The sequence below is a fragment of the Haemorhous mexicanus genome, assembly GCF_027477595.1.
Source record: "Haemorhous mexicanus isolate bHaeMex1 chromosome 35 unlocalized genomic scaffold, bHaeMex1.pri SUPER_35_unloc_5, whole genome shotgun sequence".
NCBI classification, from domain to species: domain Eukaryota; kingdom Metazoa; phylum Chordata; class Aves; order Passeriformes; family Fringillidae; genus Haemorhous; species Haemorhous mexicanus.
In genome coordinates, this window is record NW_026775991.1 from 18757 (window position 1) to 42745 (window position 23989).

The window sequence follows — 23989 nt, forward strand, 5'->3', positions numbered from 1 at the left end:
AAGGGGGAAGAGGGGAGGGCGGGAATGGCGGAACGCTGAGGGGAGGGGGGGGTCGGGGGTGTTTTGGGGGGTCCTCGGGGGATTCTGGGGCGGTTTTGGGGTACTGAGGAGTCCCCATGGGGGTTTTGGGGTTCCCAGGGGAGGTCTTGGGCTGGTTTTGGGGTTCCCGGGGCTGTTTTGGGGTCCCCAGGGGTGTTTGGGTGTCCCCGGTTTAGTTTTGGGGTCACAGACGTTGACGCCGCTCCCGGGGAGGTTTTAATGGTTCGGTCCCGTTACAGCCGAAACGCCGCGGCCCCGCCCCTTTCCCCGTGACGTCATGAAGGGGGGTGGGGCTTACCCGGCCCCTCCCCCCAACAGGCTCCGTGCCCCTCCCCCCCCTTCCCCGATCGCGGTCCGGGGCTCGCCCCGCCCCTCCCCCACCTTCCCAGGGTGAGGGCGGGGCCACAGAGACCCCGCCCCCTGCCGAGCAAAGCCCCGCCCCCATTGGGGAGGGGAGGGGGCGGTCCTGAGTGAGGCTGGGGGAGGAACCTCGGAGTAAAACCAGAGTAAGGTGAGAGGAACCCCAGAGTAACCTCGGGGTAAAGTGAGAGTAACCCCGGAGTAAAACACCCCCTCGGAGTAACCCTGGAGTAGTGTAGGAGTGACCCAGAGTAACCTCGGGGTAAAGTGAGAGTAACCCTGGAGTAAAACACCCCCTCGGAGTAACCCTGGAGTAGTGTAGGAGTGACCCCAGAGTAACCTCGGGGTAAAGTGGGCGTAACATCGGAGTAGCCAGTGAGAGGAGAGGTGTCCCCTGTGGGTGGGCTGTGAGTAATTCCGGAGTGAACGGTGAGTAATGTCTGTCCAAGGGCTGAGTAACTTCCGAGTAAAGACTGGGCAACTTCTGAGAAACCTCTGAGTGAAGGCTGAGTCACGTCTGTTAAGAGGGCTGAGTAACCTCTGAGTAAAGGCCGAGCAACCTCTGAGTAAAGGCGGAGCAACGTCCGTTCAAAGGCTGAGTAAGCTCTGAGTAAGCTCCGAGCAGGGGCTGAGCGAGCGCGGAAGCGCTGAGTAAGGGCGGAGTAAGCGCAAGGCAAAGGCAAAGAGGATCCAAGCACCCGGAGTGAGGTGTGAGTAAGGTGTGAGTAGCGCAAAAAGGACCCAAAACAACCCAAAAAGGGGGAGCTGAGCAAGGCCGGAGTGAGGAGCTGAGTAAGTCTGGAGTAAGTTCTGCCTGCAAGTCCAGAGTCCCTCAAAGGCTGAGTAAACTCAGAGTAAACTCAGAGTAAGGATCTCCAGGAGCAGCCTGGAGTAAGAGCTGAGTAAAGGCCCCACCCTGGCCGTGAGAAACCCTGGAGTAAAGTCTGAGTAGGAATCGAGTCTGGAGCAAACTCGGCGTAAGAGCAGAGTAAGAACCTGGAGTAACTCTGGAGTAACTCAGGAGTAACCGAGAGCAGGAGCAGAGAACAACGTCAGAGAGAGGAGGCTGAGTAACCCTGGAGTAAGGCTGGAGTAGGGCAGGGGTGGCCCAGAGCTGGGCCTGAGCTGCCTTGGAGTAAAGTCTGTGTAACCCTGGAGTAACCCTGGAGTGAAGTGAGTCAAACCTGGGAGCAAAGTCTGTGTAACCCTGGAGTGAAGTGAGTCAAAGCTGGGAGTAAAGTCTGAGTAACCCTGGAGTAACCACGGAGTGAAGTGAGTCAAACCTGGGAGCAAAGTCTGAGTAACCCTGGAGTAACCACGGAGTGAAATGAGTCAAACCTGGGAGTAAAGTCTGAGTAACCCTGGAGTAACCCAGGCCAAGCCTTGCAGGGGAACCTCCCAGGAGCCACCGCAGCCCCGAGTAACCCTGGAGTAACCTCTGAGTAAGCTCCCCTCCCCCACTGCCCAAACGGCCCCACCCCTTTTTAGGCCCCTCCCCCTCAGGCCCCGCCCCGGGGGGGAGGGGCCGATATAGACTCTGATTTATAATATTGCCTTGAAAAAATAAAACTCGACGTAAATTGGGGCTGGGGGGGGGAAGAACCCCCCCAAAAAATGGGGGGGGGACCCCAGAAAATGGGGGGGGACCCCAAAAAATGGGGGGGGACCCCAAATTCCCCCCCAGACCCCCCCACAATGCGGGTCCCACGCGAAACCCCCCCCCCCCAAAATCAAGCAGCAGTTCCTTGGGGGGTGGGGGGGATTTTTTTGGGGGGGGGGGTCAGCAGTCCAAGGACCCCCCCCCACCACCCCACGAAGAGTTTTGGGGTGTCCCCAGAGTCCTGGAGGTTTTTTGGGGGGACCCCAGCCCCGAATCTGGGGGGTCCTGGGGGGCGCAGCAGCAGTCCGGGGGCTGTGGGGAGAGGAAGGAGTTAAAAAATAAAAAAAGACCCCAAAAAGATGAAAATTCCCCCCAAAATTTATCCCTCCCTTTTTTAGGGACCCCTCCCTGAAATTTTGAGGGGGAAGGGGGGGGTCTGAACCCCAAATTCAAGGGGGGGGCTGCTCTGGTTTTGGGGGATCCCAATTCCAGGGGGGGCTCCTGAATTTATATATCATTTCATTTTGGGGATTTTTGGGGGGTGGGATCATTTTTGGGGGGTTTTTGGGGTTTTGGGGGTCACTCCCCAGAGATGTACCCCCCCAGTTTTGGGATCCCAGATTTTGGGGGGGGGGCTCACCTGCTCAACATCAGAATTCAGTGTCGAGCACCCGGAAGGCGGAAGAACCTGCAGGGGAAAGAAGGGAAAAAACCCCAAATTCACCTCAAAAAAAACCCCCAAAATCACCTCAAAAATAGCCAAAAACTACCTCAAAAATACCCCATAAACACATCCCAAAAAATTCCAAATCACCTCAGAAGAAACCCCAAAATCACCTCAAAAAAACCCCCAAAATCACCTCAAAAATACTCCATAAACACGCCAGAAAAACCCCAAATCATCCCAAAAATAACCCCAAAACCACCTTAAAAATACTCCATAAAATCCCCCAAAATCACCCATAAACACCCCCAAAAAAAACCCCAAAATTATCCAAAAAAATACAATAAAATCACCTCAAAATTACCCCATAAACCACCCCCATTACCCCATAAACCACCCCCAAAAACCACCAAAATCACCTCAAAAATCACCCCAAAACCACCTAAAAATGCACCATCAAATCCCCCACAAAAACATCAAAATTACCCCATAAACCCCCCAAAAATTCCCAAAACGCCCCAAAATTCCCCGTCTGACCTGTGGGGGGGGGGTTTGGGGGGAATTTTGGGGCTCAGGTTTTTTGGGGTCCTACCCATGGGGTTCAGGAATTTTTTGGGGTTCAGGTTTTGGGGTCCCAACTGTGAGGTTCAGGGGTTTTGGGGTTCAGGAAATTTTGGGGTTCAGGATTTTTGGGGTCCCACCTGTGGGGGGCAGGGGTTTTGGGGTTCAGGATTTTTGGGTTTCAGAGTTTTTGGGGTCCCACCTGTGAGGTTCAGGGGTTTTGGGGTTCAGGATTTTTGGGTTTCAGGGTTTTTGGGGTCCCACTTTTGAGGTTCAGGGGTTTTGGGGTTCAGGATTTTTGGGTTTCAGGGTTTTTGGGGTCCCACCTGTGGGGTTCAGGGGTTTTTGGGGTTCAGGGATTTTGGGGTTCAGGGGTTTTGGGGTTCAAGGATTTTGGCATTTAGGATTTTTGGGGTTCAGGGTTTCTGGGGTCCCACCTGTGGGGTTCAGGATTTTTGGGGTTCAGGGATTTTGGGGTTCAGGATTTTTGGGGTTCAGGGTTTTTGGGGTCCCACCTGTGGGGTTCAGGGATTTTGGGGTTCAGGGATTTTGGGGTTCAGGGTTTTTGGGGTCCCACCTGTGGGGGGCAGGGGCCCCGTTCGCAGCCCCGGCTCCTTCTGCAGCTGGATCTCCTTCAGCGCAAAGATGGATGTGGCTGGGGGGGGGCGGGACCCCAAATTAGGGGTGTGGCCACCCTAAGCCACACCCCCTAGAAAACACCACCCCTGATTTGCATAGCCCCACCCACCCGTGGCTAAACCCTGCCTATTCTGCCCCACCCCCACCCCAGCTCCACCCATGGAAAAGCCCCACCCAGCCCACAAGCCCCGCCCCACTTTAAGCCACACCCACATGACCACACCTTCTCCATGCCCAACCCCCAAAACCCCACCCATATGAAGCCCCACCCCCAATGCCACACCCATGTGAAACCCCGCCCCAAATGCCACACCCATGCAAAGCCACACCCAAAGTCCTGCCCTAGAGCCACACCCATGTGAAACCCCGCCCCAAATGCCACACCCATGCAAAGCCACACCCAAAGTCCTGCCCTAGAGCCACACCCACAGAAACCCCGCCCCCAATGCCCACCCATACAAAGCCACACCCAAAGTCCTGCCCTAGAGCCACACCCATGTGAAACCCCGCCCCAAATGCCACACCCATGCAAAGCCACACCCAAAGTCCTGCCCTAGAGCCACACCCATGTGAAACCCCGCCCCAAATGCCACACCCATGCAAAGCCACACCCAAAGTCCTGCCCTAGAGCCACACCCATGTGAAACCCCGCCCCCAATGCCACACCCATGCAAAGCCACACCCAAAGCCCTGCCCTAGAGCCACACCCATGTGAAACCCCGCCCCCAATGCCACACCCATGCAAAGCCACACCCAAAGTCCTGCCCTAGAGCCACACCCATGTGAAACCCCGCCCCAATGCCACACCCATGCAAAGCCACACCCAAAGTCCTGCCCTAGAGCCACACCCATGTGAAACCCCGCCCCAAATGCCACACCCATGTGAAACCCCACCCCCACTGCCACACCCACGGAAGCCCCATCCCCATTGCCACACCCATGAAAGCCCCACCCACAGGCCCCGCCCCCTCACAAGCCCTGCCCACTCACTGTCGGGCAGGGCGCTGACGCGCGGCCCCAGGCAGCTGAAGAAGGCGTGTCCCATGGCCTCCGCCGCCGGCAGCCGCCGCCGCCCCTCAAACTGCCCCGCCCCCGTCAGGCCACGCCCATCCGTGGGACACACCCACAAACGGGCGTGGCTATACAAAACCCCGCCCCCCGCCTTCAAAGGGGTGTGGTTGTAGCCCCACCCCTCCCAGGGAGCCACGCCCATGGTGGGAGGGGTTTGAGGTCACACCCCGTGGGGAGGGGTGTGGTCACTTGGGTGTGGCCAAAGGGGTGGGGCCAGCACAGGCCACGCCCAGCTCACCTGCAGCAGCTGCCCCAGGAGGTCGGCGCCGTCCTGGTCCAACCTGGGGGGGACAAAGGGACTCAGGAGCCACAAACGCACCTGGGGGACACCCCAAAGGACAGGTGCCACCCCAGGGGACACCCCAAAGGAGAGGTGCCACCCCAGGGGACACCCCAAAGGACAGGTGCCACCCCAGGGGACACCCCAAAGGAGAGGTGCCACCCCAGGGGACACCCCAAAGGAGAGGTGCCACCCTAGGGGACACCCCAAAGGACAGGTGCCACCCCAGGGGACACCCCAAAGGACAGGTGCCACCCCAGGGGACACCCCAAAGGACAGGTGCCACCCTAGGGGACACCCCAAAGGACAGGTGCCACCCCAGGGGACACACCAAAGGACAGGTGCCACCCTAGGGGACACCCCAAAGGACAGGTGCCACCCCAGGGGACACACCAAAGGACAGGTGCCACCCCAGGGGACACCCCAAAGGACAGGTGCCACCCTAGGGGACACCCCAAAGGAGAGGTGCCACCCCAGGGGACACCCTCATGGGACAGGGGACAGGTGCCACCCTAGGGGACATCCCAAAGGAGAGGTGCCACTACATGTGCCCATGTGCTACCCTGCTGTCCCCTCACTGTCCCCACTGTCCCCACTGTCCCTTGGCTGTCCCCTCACTGTCCCGTCTGTCCCCTGGCTGTCCCCACTGTCCCCACTGTCCCCTGGCTGTTCCCTCTGTCCCCACTGTCCCCTGGCTGTCCCCTGGCTGTCCCCACTGTCCCCTGGCTGTCCCCAGTGTCCCCTCTGTCCCCTGGCTGTCCCCTCTGTCCCCTGGCTGTCCCCACTGTCCCCTCTGTCCCCTGGCTGTCCCCTCTGTCCCCTGGCTGTCCCCACTGTCCCCTCACTGTCCTGTCTGTCCCCTCACTGTCCCCACTGTCCCCTGGCTGTCCCCTCTGTCCCCCGGCTGTCCCCTCTGTCCCCACTGTCCCCTGGCTGTCCCTTCTGTCCCCTCACTGTCCCCTCTGTCCCCACTGTCCCTTGGCTGTCCCCTGGCTGTCCCCTCTGTCCCCTCTGTCCCCTGGCTGTCCCCCCGTCCCCTGGCTGTCCCTTCTGTCCCCTCACTGTCCCCACTGTCCCCACAGTCCCCTGGCTGTCCCCTCTGTCCCCACTGTCCCCACTGTCCCCTGTGTCCCCCGGCTGTCCCCTGACCGTGGCGCGTGCTGCCGCAGCCCCTCCGGGGGGTACAGGGGGTATTTGTGTGCCCGGAACTCGGCGTTGGCACCGATGCCCGGCCACGTCTCCTCCGTCGGGGTCCCTAAAGGGGGGGACACGGTGGGGGGTCAGCGGTGCCACCACCCCCAGAACTGCCCCAAACCCCCCCAGAACTGCCCCAATCCCCCCCAGAACTGCCCCAATCCCCCTCAGAACTGCCCCAAACCCCCTCTGATTGCCCCAAACCCCCCAGAACTGCCCCAATCCCCCCAGAACTGCCCCAATCCCCCTCAGAACTGCCCCAATCCCCCCCAGAACTGCCCCAATCCCCCTCAGAACTGCCCCAAACCCCCTCTGATTGCCCCAAACCCCCCAGAACTGCCCCAAACCCCCCAGAACTGCCCCAATCCCCCCAGAACTGCCCCAATCCCCCCCAGAACTGCCCCAATCCCCCTCAGAACTGCCCCAAACCCCCTCTGATTGCCCCAAACCCCCCAGAACTGCCCCAAACCCCCCAGAACTGCCCGAATCCCCCCCAGAACTGCCCCAATCCCCCCCAGAACTGCCCCAATCCCCCCAGAACTGCCCCAAACCCCCCCAGAACTGCCCCAAATCCACCCAGAACTGCCCCAAACCCACCCAGATTGCCCCAAATCCCCCAGATTTCCCCCAAACCCTTCAATTTGCCCCAAATCCCCCAGATTTCCCCCAAATCCCCCCAAATTTCCCCCCAGATTTTTCCCAAATCCCCCCAGATTTCTCCCAAACCCCCCTGGATTCTCTGAAATCCCCCCAAAATTTTCCCCCCAAATCTCCCCAAACCCCCCAGATTTGCCCAAATTCTTCTGGATTTTCCCAATTCCTCCTCAGATTTTCCTCCCAGATCTTTCCCAAACCCCCCAATTTGCCCAAATCCCCCGTTTTTTGCCCCAAAAGCACCGAGCAGGCGGAAGATGAAGTGCAGCTGCTCCTCCACGGTGGCCCCGGGAAACAGCGGCCGCCCCGTCACCATCTCTGAGAAGATGCAGCCGACCCCCCTGCCAGGAGAACCCCAAAAAACCCAAAATTAACCCCAAAATCCTCAACTGATCCTCCCCAGCAAGGAGACCACAAAATTATCCCCAAAAAAACCAAAAATTAACCCCAAAAAACTCCAAAATTCCCCCCAAAATTACCCCAAAAACTCCAAACTGACCTCCCTACCAGGGAGACCCCAAAAAAACCCAAAATTAACCCCAAAATCCCCAACTGATGCTCCCCGGCAAGGAGACCCCAAAATTATCCCCAAAAAAACCAAAAATTAACCCCAAAAAACCACAAATTAGCCCCAAAAAAACCCAAATTACCCCAAAAAAACTCCAAAATTCCCCCCAAAATTACCCCAAAAACTCCAAACTGACCCTTCTGCCAGGAGAACCCCAAAAAACCCAAAATTAACCCCAAAATCCTCAACTGATCCTCCCCGGCAAGGAGACCTCAAAATTATCCCCAAAAAAACCAAAAATTAACCCCAAAAAACTCCAAAATTATCCCCAAAAACCTCCAAAATTACCCCCAAAATTACCCCAAAAACTCCAAACTGACCCCCCTGCCAGGGAGACCCCAAAAAACCCAAAATTAACCCCAAAATCCTCAACTGATCCTCCCCAGCAAGGAGACCACAAAATTATCCCCCAAAAAAACCCCAAAATACCCCCAAAAAACTCCAAAATTCCCCCCAAAATTACCCCCAAAAACTCCAAACTGACCCCCCTGCCAGGAGACCCCCAAAAAACCCAAAATTAACCCCAAAATCCCCAACTGATCCTCCCCGGCAAGGAGACCCCAAAATTATCCCCAAAAAAACTAAAAATTAACCCCAAAAAACTCCAAATTACCCCAAAAAAACCCAAAATTACCCCCAAAACTCCAAACTGACCCCCCTGCCAGGAGAACCCCAAAAAAACCAACATTAACCCCAAAATCCTCAACTGATCCCCCCTGGCAAGGAGACCCCAAAATTATCCCCAAAAAACCCAAAAATTAACCCCAAAAAACCCCAAATTAACCCCAAAATTACCCCAAAATCCCAAACTGACCCCCCTGCCAGGGAGACCCCAAAAAACCCAAAATTAACCCCAAAATCCCCAACTGATCCTCTCCAGCAAGGAGACCACAAAATTATCCCCAAAAAACCCAAAAATTAACCCCAAAAAACCACAAATTAGCCCCAAAAAACCCCAAATTACCCCAAAAAAACTCCAAAATTCCCCCTAAAATTACCCCCAAAAACTCCAAACTGACCCCCCTGCCAGGGAGACCCCCAAAAAACCCCAAAACCCCAAAAATTATCCCCAAAATTATCCCTGCAAACCCCAAAATCCCAGAGTGACCCCCCTGGCAGAGAGACCCCCCCAAAAACCCCAAAATTATCCCCAAAATTACCCCCGTGAGACCTCCAACATCCCCCAGTCCCTCCCAGTAAATCCCAGTGCCCATCCCAGTAAATCCCAGTAATTCCCAGTGCCCCCAGTGCCCCTCCCAGTCCCTCCCAGTGCCCCCAGTGCCCATCCCAGTGAATCCCAGTAAATCCCAGTCCCTCCCAGTCCCTCCCAGTGCCCATCCCAGTGCCCCCAGCGCCCATCCCAGTGAATCCCAGTCCCTCCCAGTGCCCCCAGTGCCCCTCCAAGTCCCTCCCAGTGCCCCCAGTGCCCCTCCCAGTGAATCCCCAGTAAATCCCAGTGCCCCCAGTGCCCATCCCAGTGCCCCCAGCGCCCATCCCAGTGAATCCCAGTCCCTCCCAGTGCCCCCAGTGCCCCTCCAAGTCCCTCCCAGTGCCCCCAGTGCCCCTTCCAGTGAATCCCCAGTAAATCCCAGTGCCCCCAGTGCCCCTCCCAGTCCCTCCCAGTGCCCCCAGTGCCCCTTCCAGTGAATCCCCAGTAAATCCCAGTGCCCCCAGTGCCCCTCCCAGTCCCTCCCAGTCCCTCCCAGTCCCTCCCAGTGCCTCCCAGTGCCCCTAGTGCCCACCACATGTCGATCTGGGTGCTGTACTCGGTGGAGCCCAGCAGGATGTGCCCATCCCAGTGAATCCCAGTCCCTCCCAGTCCCTCCCAGTACCCCCAGTGCCCCTTCCAGTCCCTCCCAGTGCCTCCCAGTCCGTCCCAGTGCCCATCCCAGTGAATCCCAGTGAATCCCAGTGCCCCCAGTGCCCCTCCCAGTGCCTCCCAGTGCCCCCAGTGCCCACCACATGTCGATCTGGGTGCTGTGCTCGGTGGAGCCCAGCAGGATGTGCCCATCCCAGTGCCCCCAGTGCCCATCCCAGTGAATCCCAGTAAATCTCAGTCCCCCCCAGTCCCTCCCAGTGCCCCTCCCAGTCCCTCCCAGTGCCTCCCAGTGCCCCCAGTGCCCACCACATGTCGATCTGGGTGCTGTACTCGGTGGAGCCCAGCAGGATGTGCCTGTCCCAGTGCCCCCAGTGCCCATCCCAGTGAATCCCAGTCCCTCCCAGTGAATCCCAGTCCCTCCCAGTGAATCCCAGTGCCCCTCCCAGTGCCTCCCAGTGCCCCCAGTGCCCACCACATGTCGATCTGGGTGCTGTACTCGGTGGAGCCCAGCAGGATGTGCCTGTCCCAGTGCCCCCAGTGCCCATCCCAGTAAATCCCAGTCCCCCCCAGTGCCCCCAGTGTCCCTCCCAGTCCCTCCCAGTGCCCCCAGTGCCCCTCCCAGTGCCTCCCAGTGCCCCCAGTGCCCACCACATGTCGATCTGGGTGCTGTACTCGGTGGAGCCCAGCAGGATGTCGGGCGGGCGGTACCACAGCGTCACCACCTCGCTCGAGAACGTCTTGGTGGGGATGGACTTGGCACGGGCCAGGCCTGGGGGGCACAGAGGGGTCAGGAAATGGGGCTGGGGGGCACAGAGGGGGCAGGAAATGGGGCTGGGGGGCACAGAGGGGTCAGGAAATGGGGCTGGGGGCACAGAGGGGGCAGGAAATGGGGCAGGAAATGGGGCTGGGGGGGCACAGAGGGGTCAGGAAATGGGGCTGGGGGCACAGAGGGGGCAGGGGGGCAGGAAATGGGGCTGGGGGCACAGAGGGGTCAGGAAATGGGGCTGGGGGGGCACAGAGGGGTCAGGGGGGCAGGAAATGGGGCTGGGGGCACAGAGGGGTCAGGGGGGCAGGAAATGGAGCTGGGGACACAGAGGGGTCAGGGGGTCAGGAAATGGGGCTGGGGGGCACAGAGGGGTCAGGAAATGGGGCTGGGGGCACAGAGGGGTCAGGGGTCAGGAAATGGGGCTGGGGGGGCAGGAAATGGGGCTGGGGGGCACAGAGGGGTCAGGAAATGGGGCTGGGGGCACAGAGGGGTCAGGGGGGCAGGAAATGGGGCTGGGGGGCACAGAGGGGTCAGGAAATGGGGCTGGGGGGGCACAGAGGGGTCAGGAAATGGGGCTGGGGGCACAGAGGGGTCAGGAAATGGGGCTGGGGGGCACAGAGGGGTCAGGAAATGGGGCTGGGGGCACAGAGGGGGCAGGAAATGGGGCTGGGGGCACAGAGGGGGCAGAAAATGGGGCTGGGGGCACAGAGGGGTCAGGAAATGGGGCTGGGGGCACAGAGGGGTCAGAAAATGGGGCTGGGGGGGCACAGAGGGGTCAGGGGGGCAGGAAATGGGGCTGGGGGGGCAGGAAATGGGGCTGGGGGGGGCAGGAAATGGGGCTGGGGGCACAGAGGGGTCAGGAAATGGGGCTGGGGGGGCACAAAGGGGTCGGGGGGGCAGGAAATGGGGCTGGGGGGGCAGGAAATGGGGTCTTGGGGGATTTTGTGGAGTTCTGAGAGGATTTTGGGGTCTCAGGTCAGGTTTTTGGGGTGCCAGGTCAGGTTTTGGGATGCCAGGTCAGGTTTTGGGGTGCCAGGTCAGGTTTTTGGGGTCCCTGGTCACGTTTTGGGGGTGCCAGGTCAGGTTTTGGGGTCCCAGATCAGGTTTTGGGGTCTCAGGTCATGTTTTGGGTCCCAGATCAGGTTTTTGGGGTCTCAGATCAGGTTTTGGGGTCCCAGGCCAGGCTTTGGGGTGTCAGGTCAAGTTTTTGGGGTGCCCTGACTGAAATCTGGCAGTTTGAGATCACCCCAGTGGCTGAGCAGATCCTGGGAAGGTTTATGGGATCCTGGGAAGGTTTATGGTTTCTGATGGGGGTTTTGGGAGGTCTTGGGGAGTTTTTGGGGTGCCAGATCAGGATTTTTGGGGTGCCAGATCAGGATTTTTGGGGTGCCCAGACCGAAATCTGCCAGTTTGAGGTCCCCCCGGCGGCTGAGCAGGAGGTTCTGGGGTTTGAGGTCGCGGTGCAGAACCTTGTGGCGGTGGCAGAAGGCGAGACCCCGCAGGAGCTGGAACAGGAACAGCTGCCACCCCCCAAAAACAAGGGGATCAGAACCTTGGGGACACCTGGGGGACACCTGGGGACACCTGGGGGACACCTGGGGACAGCCAGGGACTGACAGGGACACACAGGGACACACAGGGACCCCGCAGGAGCTGGAACAGGAACAGCTGCCACCCCCCAAAACAAGGGGATCAGAACCCTGGGGACACCTGGGGACACCTGGGGACAGCCAGGGACTGACAGGGACACACAGGGACCCCACAGGAGCTGGAACAGGAACAGCTGCCACCCCCCAAAACAAGGGGATCAGAACCTTGGGGACACCTGGGGACACCTGGGGGACACCTGGGGACACCTGGGGACAGCCAGGGACTGACAGGGACACACAATCCCGGTCCCTCTCTGCCTCTTAAACCTCCCTGGGAGACACCAGAGACCCCAAAATCGCCCAAAATCCCCCCAAAATCCCATGAAAAACGCCAAATTCTCACCCTGACGACCCCAAAATCCCATCAAAAACTCCCCAAAATTCCATCAAAAATTCCCCAAATCCCCTCAAAACCTACTCAAATCCCTCCAAAAATTCCCAAAATCCCCCCAAAACCTACTCAAATCCCTCCAAAAATTCCCAAATCCCCCAAAAAATCCCCCAAAATCCCAAAAACGCCTCAAATGCTCACCCTGATTTTGTGCACGCTGATCACCTCAAAACCCCCCAAAATCCCATCAAGAACCTCCCTAAATCCCATCAAAAATTTCCAAAATCCCCCAAAACCTACTCAAATCCCTCCAAAAATTCCCCAAATCCCCAAAAACCTCCCTAAATACCCAAAACCTCCTCAAATCCCCCCAAAAAATCCCCCAAAATCCCCCAAAATCCCAAAACAGCCCCAAATGCTCACCCTGATTTTGTGCACGCTGATCACCTCAAAACCCCCCAAAATCCCACCAAAAACTCCCCAAAATCCCTCCAAAAATCCCCAAAATTCCCCCAAAAACCTCCCAAAATCCCCAAAACCTCCTCAAATCCCCCAAAAAATCCCCCAAAAATCTCCCAAAATCCCCAAACATCACCAAATGCTCACCCTGACGTTGTGCACGCTGATGATCCCAAAATCCCATCAAGAACCTCCCTAAATCCCTCCAAAAATTCCCAAAATTCCCCCAAAAACCTCCCAAAATGCCCAAAACCTCCTCAAATCCCCCCAAAATCCCCCAAAAAATCCCCCAAAATCCCAAAACAGCCCCAAATGCTCACCCTGATTTTGTGCACGCTGATCACCTCAAAACCCCCCAAAACCCCATCAAAAATTCCCAAAATCCCCCCAAAACCTACTCAAATCCCTCCAAAAATTGCCAAAATTCCCCCCAAAAACCTCCCTAAATCCCCATAACTTCCTCAAATCCCCCAAAAAATCCCCCCAAAATCTCCCAAAATCCCAAAAACGCCCCAAATGCTCACCCTGACGTTGTGCACGCTGATGATCCCAAAATCCCATCAAGAACCTCCCTAAATCCCATCAAAAACTCCCAAAATTCCCCCAAAAACCTCCCAAAATGCCCAAAACTTACTCAAATCCCCCCAAAATCCCCCCAAAAATCCCCCAAAATCCCAAAACAGCCCCAAATGCTCACCCTGACGTTGTGCATGCTGATGACGTTCCCACAATCGTCCAGGTACTGCTTCAGGTCCCTGTCCTGCGGAGAGCAAAAATCCCAAATTTTGGGGGATTTTGGGGGAATTCAGGGTGAATTTTGGGGGATTTTGGGTGGAATTTGGGGTGGATTTTGGGTGGAATTTGGGGTGAATTTCAGGGTGATTTTGGGGTGATTTGGGATGGATTTGGGGTGATTTGGGATGGATTTAGGGTGGATTTTGGGATGGATTTGGAGTGGATTTTTGGTGGATTTCAGAGTGAATTTTGGGGTGGATTTGGGGTGGAATTTGGGGTGAATTTCAGGGTGATTTGGGGTGATTTGGGATGGATTTGGGGTGGATTTTGGGGTGGATTTGGGGTGGAATTTGGGGTGAATTTTGGGGTGGATTTTGGGTGGAATTTGGGGTGAGTTTCAGGGTGATTTTGGGGTGATTTGGGATGGATTTGGGGTGGATTTTGGGTGGAATTTGGGGTGAATTTTGGGATGGATTTTGGGGTGATTTGGGATGGATTTGGGGTGGATTTCAGAGTGAATTTTGGGGTGGATTTTGGGTGGAATTTGGGGTGAATTTCAGGGTGATTTGGGATGGATTTGGGGTGAATTTCAGAGTGAATTTTGGGGTGGATTTTGGGTGGAATTTGGGGTGAGTTTCAGGGTGATTTTGGGGTGATTTGGAATGGATTTGGGGTGGATTTTGGGATGGACTTGGGGTGGATTTCAGAGTGCATTCTGCTGTTAATTTTGGGGTAATTTGGGGTGAATTTTGGGGTGATTTTGGGGTGAATTTGGGGTGATTTGAGGGTGAATTTGGAGTGATTTTGGGGTAGTTTTGGGGTGAATTTGGGGTGATTTCAGGCTGGATTTTGGGGTGATTTGAGGGTGAATTTGGAGTGATTTGGGACGGATTCTGAGGTGAATTTTGGATGAATTTGGGGATTAATTTTGGGGTGAATTTGGGATGGATTTCGGGGTGAATTTTGGGATTAACTTTGGGATTAATTTTGGGATGGATTTGGGATGGATTCTGGGGTGAATTTTGGATGATTTTGGGTGAATTTGGGGTGATTTTGGGGTAGTTTTGGGGTAGTTTTGGGGTGATTTTGGGGTGATTTGGGGTGTTTTCAGGCTGAATTTTGGGGTGAATTTGGGGTGAATTTGGGGTGATTTCAGGCTGGATTTTGGGGTGAATTTTGGGGTGAATTTGGGGTGATTTCAGGCTGGATTTTGGGGTGAATTTGGGGTGATTTCAGGCTGGATTTTGGGGTGATTTGGGGGTGAATTTGGGGTGATTTCAGGCTGGATTTTGGGGTGAATTTGGGGTGATTTCAGGCTGGATTTTGGGGTGATTTCAGGCTGGATTTTGGGGTGATTTGGGGGTGAATTTGGGGTGATTTCAGGCTGGATTTTGGGGTGATTTTGGGGTGAATTTGGGGTGATTTCAGGCTGGAATTTGGGGTGATTTCAGGCTGGATTTTGGGGTGATTTTGGGGTGAATTTGGGGTGATTTGGGGTGATTTCAGGCCGGATTTTGGGGTGATTTTGGGGTGATTTCAGGCTGGATTTTGGGGTGATTTTGGGGTGAATTTGGGGTGATTTGGGGTGATTTCAGGCTGGATTTTGGGGTGAATTTGGGGTGAATTTGGGGTGAATTTGGGGTGATTTGGGGGTGAATTTTGGGGTGATTTTGGGGTGAATTTGGGGTGGTTTTGGGGTGCTTTGGGCTCACCAGGTACTCGAAGACCAGCGTCAGGCACTGCGGCGTGTGCACGATGTCGTGCAGCGTCACCACGTTGGCGTGCTTGAGATCCCGCAGCAGGGACACTGCGGGGACATTGGGGACACAGGAGGGGACACGGGGGGGGGACACAGAAGGGGACACAGGGGGGGACACGGTGGGGGACACAGGGGGGACACGACACAGCGGGGGACAAGGCAGTTCAGTGGCCTCAGCCCTGGTGGGAGCCACCCCCAGACCTCCCAAACCCCTTCCCACCTCCTGTGTCCCCCCATGTCCCCCATGTCCTCCCAGTGTCCCCAGTGTCCCCAGGGCGTCCCCAGTGTCCCCACCCTCGCGGATGGCTGTGCAAGCTGTGTGCCCCCAGTGTCCCCAAGGTGTCCCCAGTGTCCCCCAATGTCCCCCCATGTCCCCAGGGTGTCCCCCCAGTGTCCCCACCCTCGCGGATGGCCGTGCAGGCTGTGTGCCCCAATGTCCCCCCAGTGTCCCCAGTGTCCCCAGGGTGTCCCCAGTGTCCCCACCCTCGCGGATGGCTGTGCAGACTGTGTCCCCAATGTCCCCACAGTGTCCCCAGGGCGTCCCCAGTGTCCCCACCCTCGCGGATGGCCGTGCAGGCTGTGTGCCCCCATGTCCCCACAGTGTCCCCAAGGTGTCCCCAGTGTCCCCAGGGTGTCCCCAGTGTCCCCACCCTCGCGGATGGCCGTGCAGGCTGTGTGCCCCCAGTGTCCCCAGGGTGTCCCCACTGTCCCCACCCTCGCGGATGGCCGTGCAGGCTGTGTCCCCCCAGTGTCCCCAGGGTGTCCCCAGTGTCCCCACCCTCGCGGATGGCCGTGCAGGGCGCCCCCTCCTCGTGCTCCAGCCGGATTTCCTTCAGCGCCACCAGGTTCTCGGTCAGCTTGCTGCGGCCCTTGTACACCGTGGCGTAGGTACCCTGGGGACAGCAGGGGACACATTGGGGACATCACCAGGGACATCACCAGGGACACAGGGACATCACCAGGGACACCTGCACACCGTGGCATAGGTACCCTGGGGACAGCAGGGGACATTGGGGACATTGGGGACATCATCAGGGACATCACCAGGGACACCTGCACACCGTGGCGTAGGTACCCTGGGGACAAGGGGACATTGGGGACATTGGGGACATCATCAGGGACATCACCAGGGACATCACCAGGGACACCTGCACACCGTGGCATAGGTACCCTGGGGACAAGGGGACATTGGGGACATTGGGGACATCATCAGGGACATCACCAGGGACACCTGCACACTGTGGTGTAGGTACCCTGGGGACAACAGGGGACATTGGGGACACTGGGGGACATTGGGGACATCATCAGGGACAGACATCACCAGGGACATCATCAGGTGAGACACCTGTACACCATGGCGCCCTGGGGACATTGGGGACATTGGGGAGGACATCAGAGGGGACACAGGGACATGAGGGACACAGGGACATCACAGCCATGGAGGGGACATGGAGGGGACACAGGTGACACAGGTCACAGGTAGCACAGGTGACACAGGTAGCACAGGTGACAGGTGGCACAAATGACACAGAGGTAACACAGGTTACACACAAGTGACACACAGGTGACACACAGGTGACACAGGTGACACACAGGTGACACACAGGTGACACAGGACACACAGGTGACACAGGTGGCACAGGTAGCACAGGTGACAGGTGACACACAGGTGGCACAGGTGGGACAGGTGGCACAGGTGACAGGTGACACACAGGTGACACAGGCGACACACAGGTGGCACAGGTGGCACAGGTGACAGGTGACACACAGGTGACACAGAAGTCACACAGGTGACACAGGTGACACACAGGTGACACAGGTGGCACAGGTGGCACAAGTGACACAGGTGACACACAGGTGACACAGGTGGCACAGGTGGCACAGGTGGCACAGGTGACAGGTGACACACAGGTGACACAGAAGTCACACAGGTGACACAGGTGGCACAGAAGTCACACAGGTGACACAGGTGACACACAGGTGACACAGAAGTCACACAGGTGACACACAGGTGACACAGGTGACACAGGTGACCCAGGTGGCACAGGTGGCCCTGGTGCCTCACCTCTCCCAGTTTGTCCAGTTTCACGTAGGTCTCCAACTTCCCGAAGCCGATTTCCGACTGGTGGAGAGGGGAGGGGCTCCGTTACTGGGAGAACTGGGAGAACTGGGAGAACTGGGGGGGACCCCAGCCCCCCCCTCCCGCTCCATACTGCTCCATACTGGTCCATACTGCTCCATACTGGTCCATACTGGTCTATACTGGTCTGTACTAGCTCATATGTCTGTGCTGGTTCACACTGGTCTGTACTGGTTTGTACTGGTCTGTACTGGTAGGTACTAGTCTGTACTGGTCTATACTGGTCTGTACTGGTCTTGTAGTGATTTATACTCATCTGTACTGGTCTATACTGGTTATAGTACTTTATACTGGTCTGTACTGGTTTGCACCAGTTTGTACTGGCCTCTATCACTCTGTACTGGTTCATACTGGTCTGTACCAGTTTATACTGGTCCATACTGGTCTGTACTGCTCTGTACTGGTTCATACTGGTCTGTACTGGTCCGATACTGGTCTGTACCAGTTTATACTGGTCCATACTGGTCTGTACCAGTTTATACTGGTCCATGACTGGTCTGTACCACTCTGTACTGGTTTATACTAGTCTATACTGGTTTATACTGGTCTGTACCACTCTGTACTAGTCTATACTGGTTTATACTGGTCTGTACTGCTCTGTACTGGTTCATACTGCTCTGTACTGGTTCATACTGGTCCATACCGGTCTGTACCACTCTGTACTCGTTTATACTGCTCTGTACTCGTTCATACTGGTCTGTACTGGTTTATACTGGTCTGTACCACTCTGTACTAGTCTATACTGGTTTTGTACTGGTTCATACTCGTCCATACCGGTCTGTACCACTCTGTACTCATTTATACTGCTCTGTACTGGTTCATACTGGTCTGTACCACTCTGTATTAGTCTATACTGGTTTATACTGGTCTGTACCACTCTGTACTGGTTCATACTGGTCCGGTACCACTCTGTCCTAGTCTATACTGGTCCATACTGGTCCATACTGGGACGCACCAGGGAGACGCGGGCGCAGGCGGCGGCTCAGGGGCCCGGGCCAGCCCCAGCCCCCCCTCGGGCAGGCGGGTGTCAGCGGGCAGGGACAGGCGCTTGGTGACATCCTGGGGACAGGGGACAGCGCCACCAGGTCACACCAGCTCATCCCAGTGCCCTCCCAGTTCAGCCCAGTGCTCCCAGTGCCCTCCCAGTTCAGGCCCCAGTAATCCCCCCCTCAGGCAGGCGGATGTCAGCGGGCAGGGACAGGCGCTTGGTGACATCCTGGGGACAGGGGACAGCGCCACCAGGTCACACCAGCTCATCCCAGTGCCCTCCCAGTGCTCCCAGTGCCCTCCCAGCTCATCCCAGTGCCCCCCCAGTCCCCCCAGTCCCTCCCAGTCCTCCCCCCAGTATCCACCAGTCCCCCCAAGTCCTCCCAGTCCCTCCCAGTTTAATCCCAGTCCCCCCCAGTCCTTCCCACTGCTCCCAGTCCCCTCCCAGTCCCTCCCAGTAATCCCCAGTGCCCCCCCAGTCCCTCCCAGTATCCCCAGTCCCCCCCTTCTCTCTCAGTCCCTCCCAGTCCCCCCCCAGTATCCCCCAGTCCCTCCCAGTTTAATCCCAGTTCCCCTGTCCCTCCCACTGCTCCCAGTCCCTCCCAGTCCCTCCCAGTCCCCCAAGTCCCTCCCAGTGCTCCCAGTGCTCCCAGCATCCCCAGTCCCTCCCAGTGCCCCCCAGTCCCCCCAGTCCCTCCCAGTATCCCCCCCAGTTCCTCCCAGTTTAATCCCAGTTCCCCTCAGTCCCTCCCAGTATCACCCAGTTTCCCATTCTCTCCCAGTCCCTCCCAGTCCCTCCCAGTATCCCCAGCTCCCTCCCCAGTCCCCCCAGTGCTCCCTGTCCCCCCCAGTCCCCCCCAGTCCCTCCCAGCATCCCCAGTTTCCCATTCTCTCCCAGTCCCTCCCAGTATCCCCAGTCCCCCCAGTTCCTCCCAGTATCACCAGTTTCCCAGTCTCTCCCAGTCCCTCCCAGTATCCCCGGTATCCCCAGTCCCTCCCAGTGCTCCCAGTATCCCCAGTATGCCCAGTCCCACCTCGCAGGCTCCGTGCCGCGGGTGCTGCCGCAGCCTCACGGGTGACGCCACCTCCTCCGAGGATGTCCCCGAGGGGGGGTCGCTCTCCCCGTCCGACCCCATCCGGGCCTCGTCCCCCCCCGGCTCTGGGGACACGGGAGGGGGGCTCAGGGACCCCAAAATACCCAAAAGACCCCAAAACCACCCCAAAACCACCCCCCGAACTCAAGGGAACCCTTGGGACTCCTCAGTGTCCCCAAGCTGTCACCAAAGCCCCCCTCCAGGGACCCCAATGTCCCCAAAAAGCCCCCCAAGGGACACCCCCAAACCCCAGGGACCCCCCCCCAATGTCCCCAAGGACCCCCCCAAACCCCAGGGACCCCCCCCCCAATGTCCCCAAGGACCCCCCCCAAACCCCAGGGACCCCCCCCAATGTCCCCAAGGACCCCCCAAACCCCAGGGACCCCCCCCCAATGTCCCCAAGGACCCCCCAAAACCCAGGGACCCCCCCCAATGTCCCCAAGGACCCCCCAATGTCCCCAAAAGCCCCCCAAGGGACACCCCCAAACCCCAGGGACCCCCCCAATGTCCCCAAGGACCCCCCCAATGTCCCCAAGGACCCCCCCAATGTCCCCAAAAGCCCCCCAAGGGACACCCCCAAACCCCAAGGACCCCCCAATGTCCCCAAGGACCCCCGAATGTCCCCAAAAACCCCCCAGAGGACATCCCCAAACCCCAGGGACCTCCCCAATGTCCCCAAGGACCCCCCCCCAATGACCCCAATGTCCCCCTAATGTCCCCAAGAGGCCCCCCAAAACCCCCCCAAAATCAAGGGACACCCAAAGGACCCCCCCCAAATGAACCCAAGGACCCCCCAATGTCCCCAAGGGACCCCCAATGTCCCCAAGGACCCCCCAGTGTCCCCAAGGGACCCCCACCAAAGGACACCCCCAAACCCCAGGGACCTCCCCGATGTCCCCAAAAGTCCCCAGGAGGGGCACACTCCCCCCCCCCCCCCATTTGGGGACACGGAGGTGACACGGGGACAGCGCACAGGTGGTGGCACCAGGGACAGGTGGTGGCACCTGGGGGGGGCACAAGGGACAGGACACGGGGACAGATGGATGGACATGGCGGGGGGGACAGGGGACAGATGGGGAGGGGGGGACACGGCAGGAGCCTGGGGGGGCACGGGGAGGGGGGGACAGGAGGGGACACCCGGCTCTTAAAGGGGCCGCGTCCTGCTGGGGGGGGGGGGTCTTAAAGGGACAGGCACCTCATAATGTGTCCCCCCTTCTTAAAGGGACAGGCACCCTCTTAAAGGGACAGACACCTAAAAACATGCCGACCCCCCCGGCTTCTTAAAGGGACAGGCACCTCAAAATGTGCCCCCCCTTCTTAAAGGGACAGGCACCCTCTTAAAGGGACAGACACCTAAAAACATGCCGACCCCCCGGCTTCTTAAAGGGACAGGCACCTCAAAATGTGCCTGCCCCAGCTTCTTAAAGGGACAGGTACCCCGTAAAAAGGCCAGGTACCTTCTTAAAGGGACAGGCACTCTCTTAAAGGGACAGGCACCTCAAAATGTGCCTGCCCCGGCTTCTTAAAGGGACAGGTACCCCGTAAAAAGGCCAGGTACCATCTTAAAGGGACAGGCACTCTCTTAAAGGGACAGGCACCTCAAAACTGTGCCCCCCCCACCTGCCTTCTTAAAGGGACAGGCACTCTCTTAAAGGGCCAGGCACCCTCTTAAAGGGCCAGGCATTCTATAAAAGAGCCAGGTACCTTCTTAAAGGGACAGGCACCTCAAAATGTGCCCCCCCTTCTTAAAGGGACAGGCACCCTCTTAAAGGGCCAGGCATTCTATAAAAGAGCCAGGTACCTTCTTAAAGGGACAGACACCCTCTTAAAGGGACAGACACCCAAAAACATGCCGACCCCCCGGCTTCTTAAAGGGACAGGCACCTCAAAATGTGCCTGCCCCGGCTTCTTAAAGGGACAGGTACCCCGTAAAAAGGCCAGGTACCTTCTTAAAGGGACAGGCACCCTCTTAAAGGGCCAGGCACCCTCTTAAAGGGCCAGGTATTCTATAAAAGAGCCAGGTACCTTCTTAAAGGGACAGGCACCCTCTTAAAGGGACAGACACCTAAAAACATGCCGCCCCCCCCCGGCTTCTTAAAGGGACAGGCACCTCAAAATGTGCCTGCCCCGGCTTCTTAAAGGGACAGGTACCCCGTAAAAAGGCTAGGTACCATCTTAAAGGGACAGGCACTCTCTTAAAGGGACAGGCACCTCAAAACTGTGCCCCCCCACCTGCCTTCTTAAAAGGACAGGCAACCTCTTAAAGGGCCAGGCACCCTCTTAAAGGGACAGGCACCCTCTTAAAGGGCCAGGCATTCTATAAAAGAGCCAGGTACCTTCTTAAAGGGACAGGTACCTTCTTAAAGGGCCAGGCACCCTCTTAAAGGGCCAGGCACCCTCTTAAAGGGCCAGGCATTCTATAAAAGAGCCAGGTACCTTCTTAAAGGGACAGGCACCCTCTTAAAGGGACAGACACCTAAAAACATGCCGACCCCCCGGCTTCTTAAAGGGACAGGCACCTCAAAATGTGCCTGCCCCGGCTTCTTAAAGGGACAGGTACCCCGTAAAAAGGCCAGGTACCATCTTAAAGGGACAGGCACTCTCTTAAAGGGACAGGCACCTCAAAACTGTGCCCCCCCACCTGCCTTCTTAAAAGGACAGGCAACCTCTTAAAGGGACAGGCACTCTCTTAAAGGGCCAGGCAGTCTATAAAAGAGCCAGGTACCTTCTTAAAGGGACAGGTACACTCTTAAAGGGCCAGGTATTCTATAAAAGAGCCAGGTACCTTCTTAAAGGGACAGGTACACTCTTAAAGGGCCAGGCACCCTCTTAAAGGGACAGGTACCCTCTTAAAGGGCCAGGCATTCTATAAAAGAGTCAGGTACCTTCTTAAAGGGACAGGTACCCTCTTAAAGGGCCAGGCACTCTCTTAAAGGGCCAGGCAGTCTATAAAAGAGCCAGGTACCTTCTTAAAGGGACAGGTACACTCTTAAAGGGCCAGGCACCCTCAATTTTCCTTCTGCCCCTCACTCCCCATGCTCTTAAAGGGCCAGACACCCTCTTAAAGGGCCAGGCACCCTCTTAAAGGGCCAGGCACCCTCTTAAAGGGACAGGCACCATCTAAAAGGACAGGTATCCTCTTAAAGGGCCAGGCACTCCTCAATTTCCTTCCCATCACCCCCAAAGCATTTAAAGGGCCAGGCACCCCCAACCCTGCCCCCGCTTTCTTAAAGGGCCAGGCACCCCCAACCCGCACCGTCTTAAAGGGCCAGCTCCCATCTTTGGGGGGGCGGGGCTGGCTCCGGGGGGGGTGGGGCTTCCCTTAAAGGGCCAGCGCTCACCGCTGTCGCTGCCGGCGCCGTCTCGGGGGTCCCCCAGGCCCTTGTCGGGGGCGCGGCCCCCCCGCAGCGTCATGGACAGCTGCCGCTTGATCTTCTTCATCCGGTCCATGGCCCTGCCCTGCGGCACACCTGAGCGTGGGCACGCACACCTGGGCACACCTGGGCACCCCTGTACACCTGGGCAGAGCTGGGCACAGCCTCAGCACCCGGGGTCACTGCACACCTGAGTGCCTCCTGAACACCTGGGCACAGCTGGGCACAGCCTCAACACCCGGGGTCACTGCACACCTGAGTGCCCTGCACATCTGGGCACACCTGGGGTCACCGCACACCTGAGCCGTGGGCACACCTGGGCACAGCTGGGGTCATTGCACACCTGAGTGCCTCCTGCACAGCTGGGCACAGCTTCCACACCTGGGCACACCCTGAACACCTGGGCACACCTGGGCTCACCCCGCACACCTGGATTCACCCTGAACACCTAGGCCCACTCTGCACACCTGGGCACACCTGGGCACCCCCTCCCACCTGGGCACACCTGGCCCCTCCCCCCATCACCTCCGCCCCTCCTGCCCACCTGCCCCCCCCCCCCCTTCCTCCCCCCGTGGAGCCGCTCGTGCCCCGAGGGGGCGTGGCCTCGTCCCCCCCTCCCCTCCCCTCCCGCTGCCCTCACAGCGGCCGCGGGCCCCGGGAGATCCCGGTGGTTCCCGGGGGGTTCCTGAGGGGTTCCCGGGGGCTTCCCGGGGGCTTCCCGGTGCTTCCCGGGGCTCCCGGGGGTTCCCGTTACCGGCTCAGCGGCGCGGAGCCTCCCAGAAATCCTCGGCCATGGCGGGGCCGGGCCCGACCCCGCGGGGGCTCCGGTGGGGCCGGGCCGGGCCGGGCCGGGAGGGAGCGGCGGGAGCGGCGGCGGCGGCGGCGGCGCAAGATGGCGGCGGGGGCGGAGCCAACTGACGTCAGGACGAGGGAGGAGCGACGTGGTGGAGGGGCGTGGCTAAGAGGAGAGTGACGTTCGGGTGAGGGGCGGTGCGATAGAGCCAGAGGGGCGGGGCTAGAAGGCGGATGATGTCATTGTGGGGCGGGACAACGCGCTGGAGGGGAGGAGCTAAGTGGGGTGACGTCAGCACAAAGGGCGGGAAAGGAGAGGTGAAGGGGTGAAAAGGAGGCGGGGCTTATGAGGTGGGGAGGGGTCTCAGGGAGGTGGGGGCTGTTTGGGACCCTCCCCCAAACTCTCCAGCGGGCAAATGGGGGATGGGGGGAATTCCCTTGGGGGAACCCCCAG

The 23989-nt window shown here is 58.2% G+C and overlaps 1 protein-coding gene across 1 annotated transcript; it reads right to left on the reverse strand.

The window, feature by feature from the left end:
• Nucleotides 1–237: 237 nt before the first annotated feature.
• CDK16 (cyclin dependent kinase 16) lies at nucleotides 238–23657 on the reverse strand. Its single transcript, XM_059837454.1, is given in 18 exon segments — nucleotides 238–2311; nucleotides 2640–2687; nucleotides 3802–3879; nucleotides 4854–4944; nucleotides 5173–5215; nucleotides 6364–6469; nucleotides 7306–7403; nucleotides 10098–10218; nucleotides 11612–11735; nucleotides 13352–13414; nucleotides 15102–15196; nucleotides 15927–16041; nucleotides 17214–17289; nucleotides 18255–18279; nucleotides 18414–18504; nucleotides 19310–19434; nucleotides 22711–22828; nucleotides 23498–23657. Coding segments are annotated over 16 exon segments (1398 nt in total). The 5' UTR covers nucleotides 22820–22828; nucleotides 23498–23657; the 3' UTR covers nucleotides 238–2311; nucleotides 2640–2649.
• Between the last annotated feature and the right edge of the window lie 332 nt (nucleotides 23658–23989).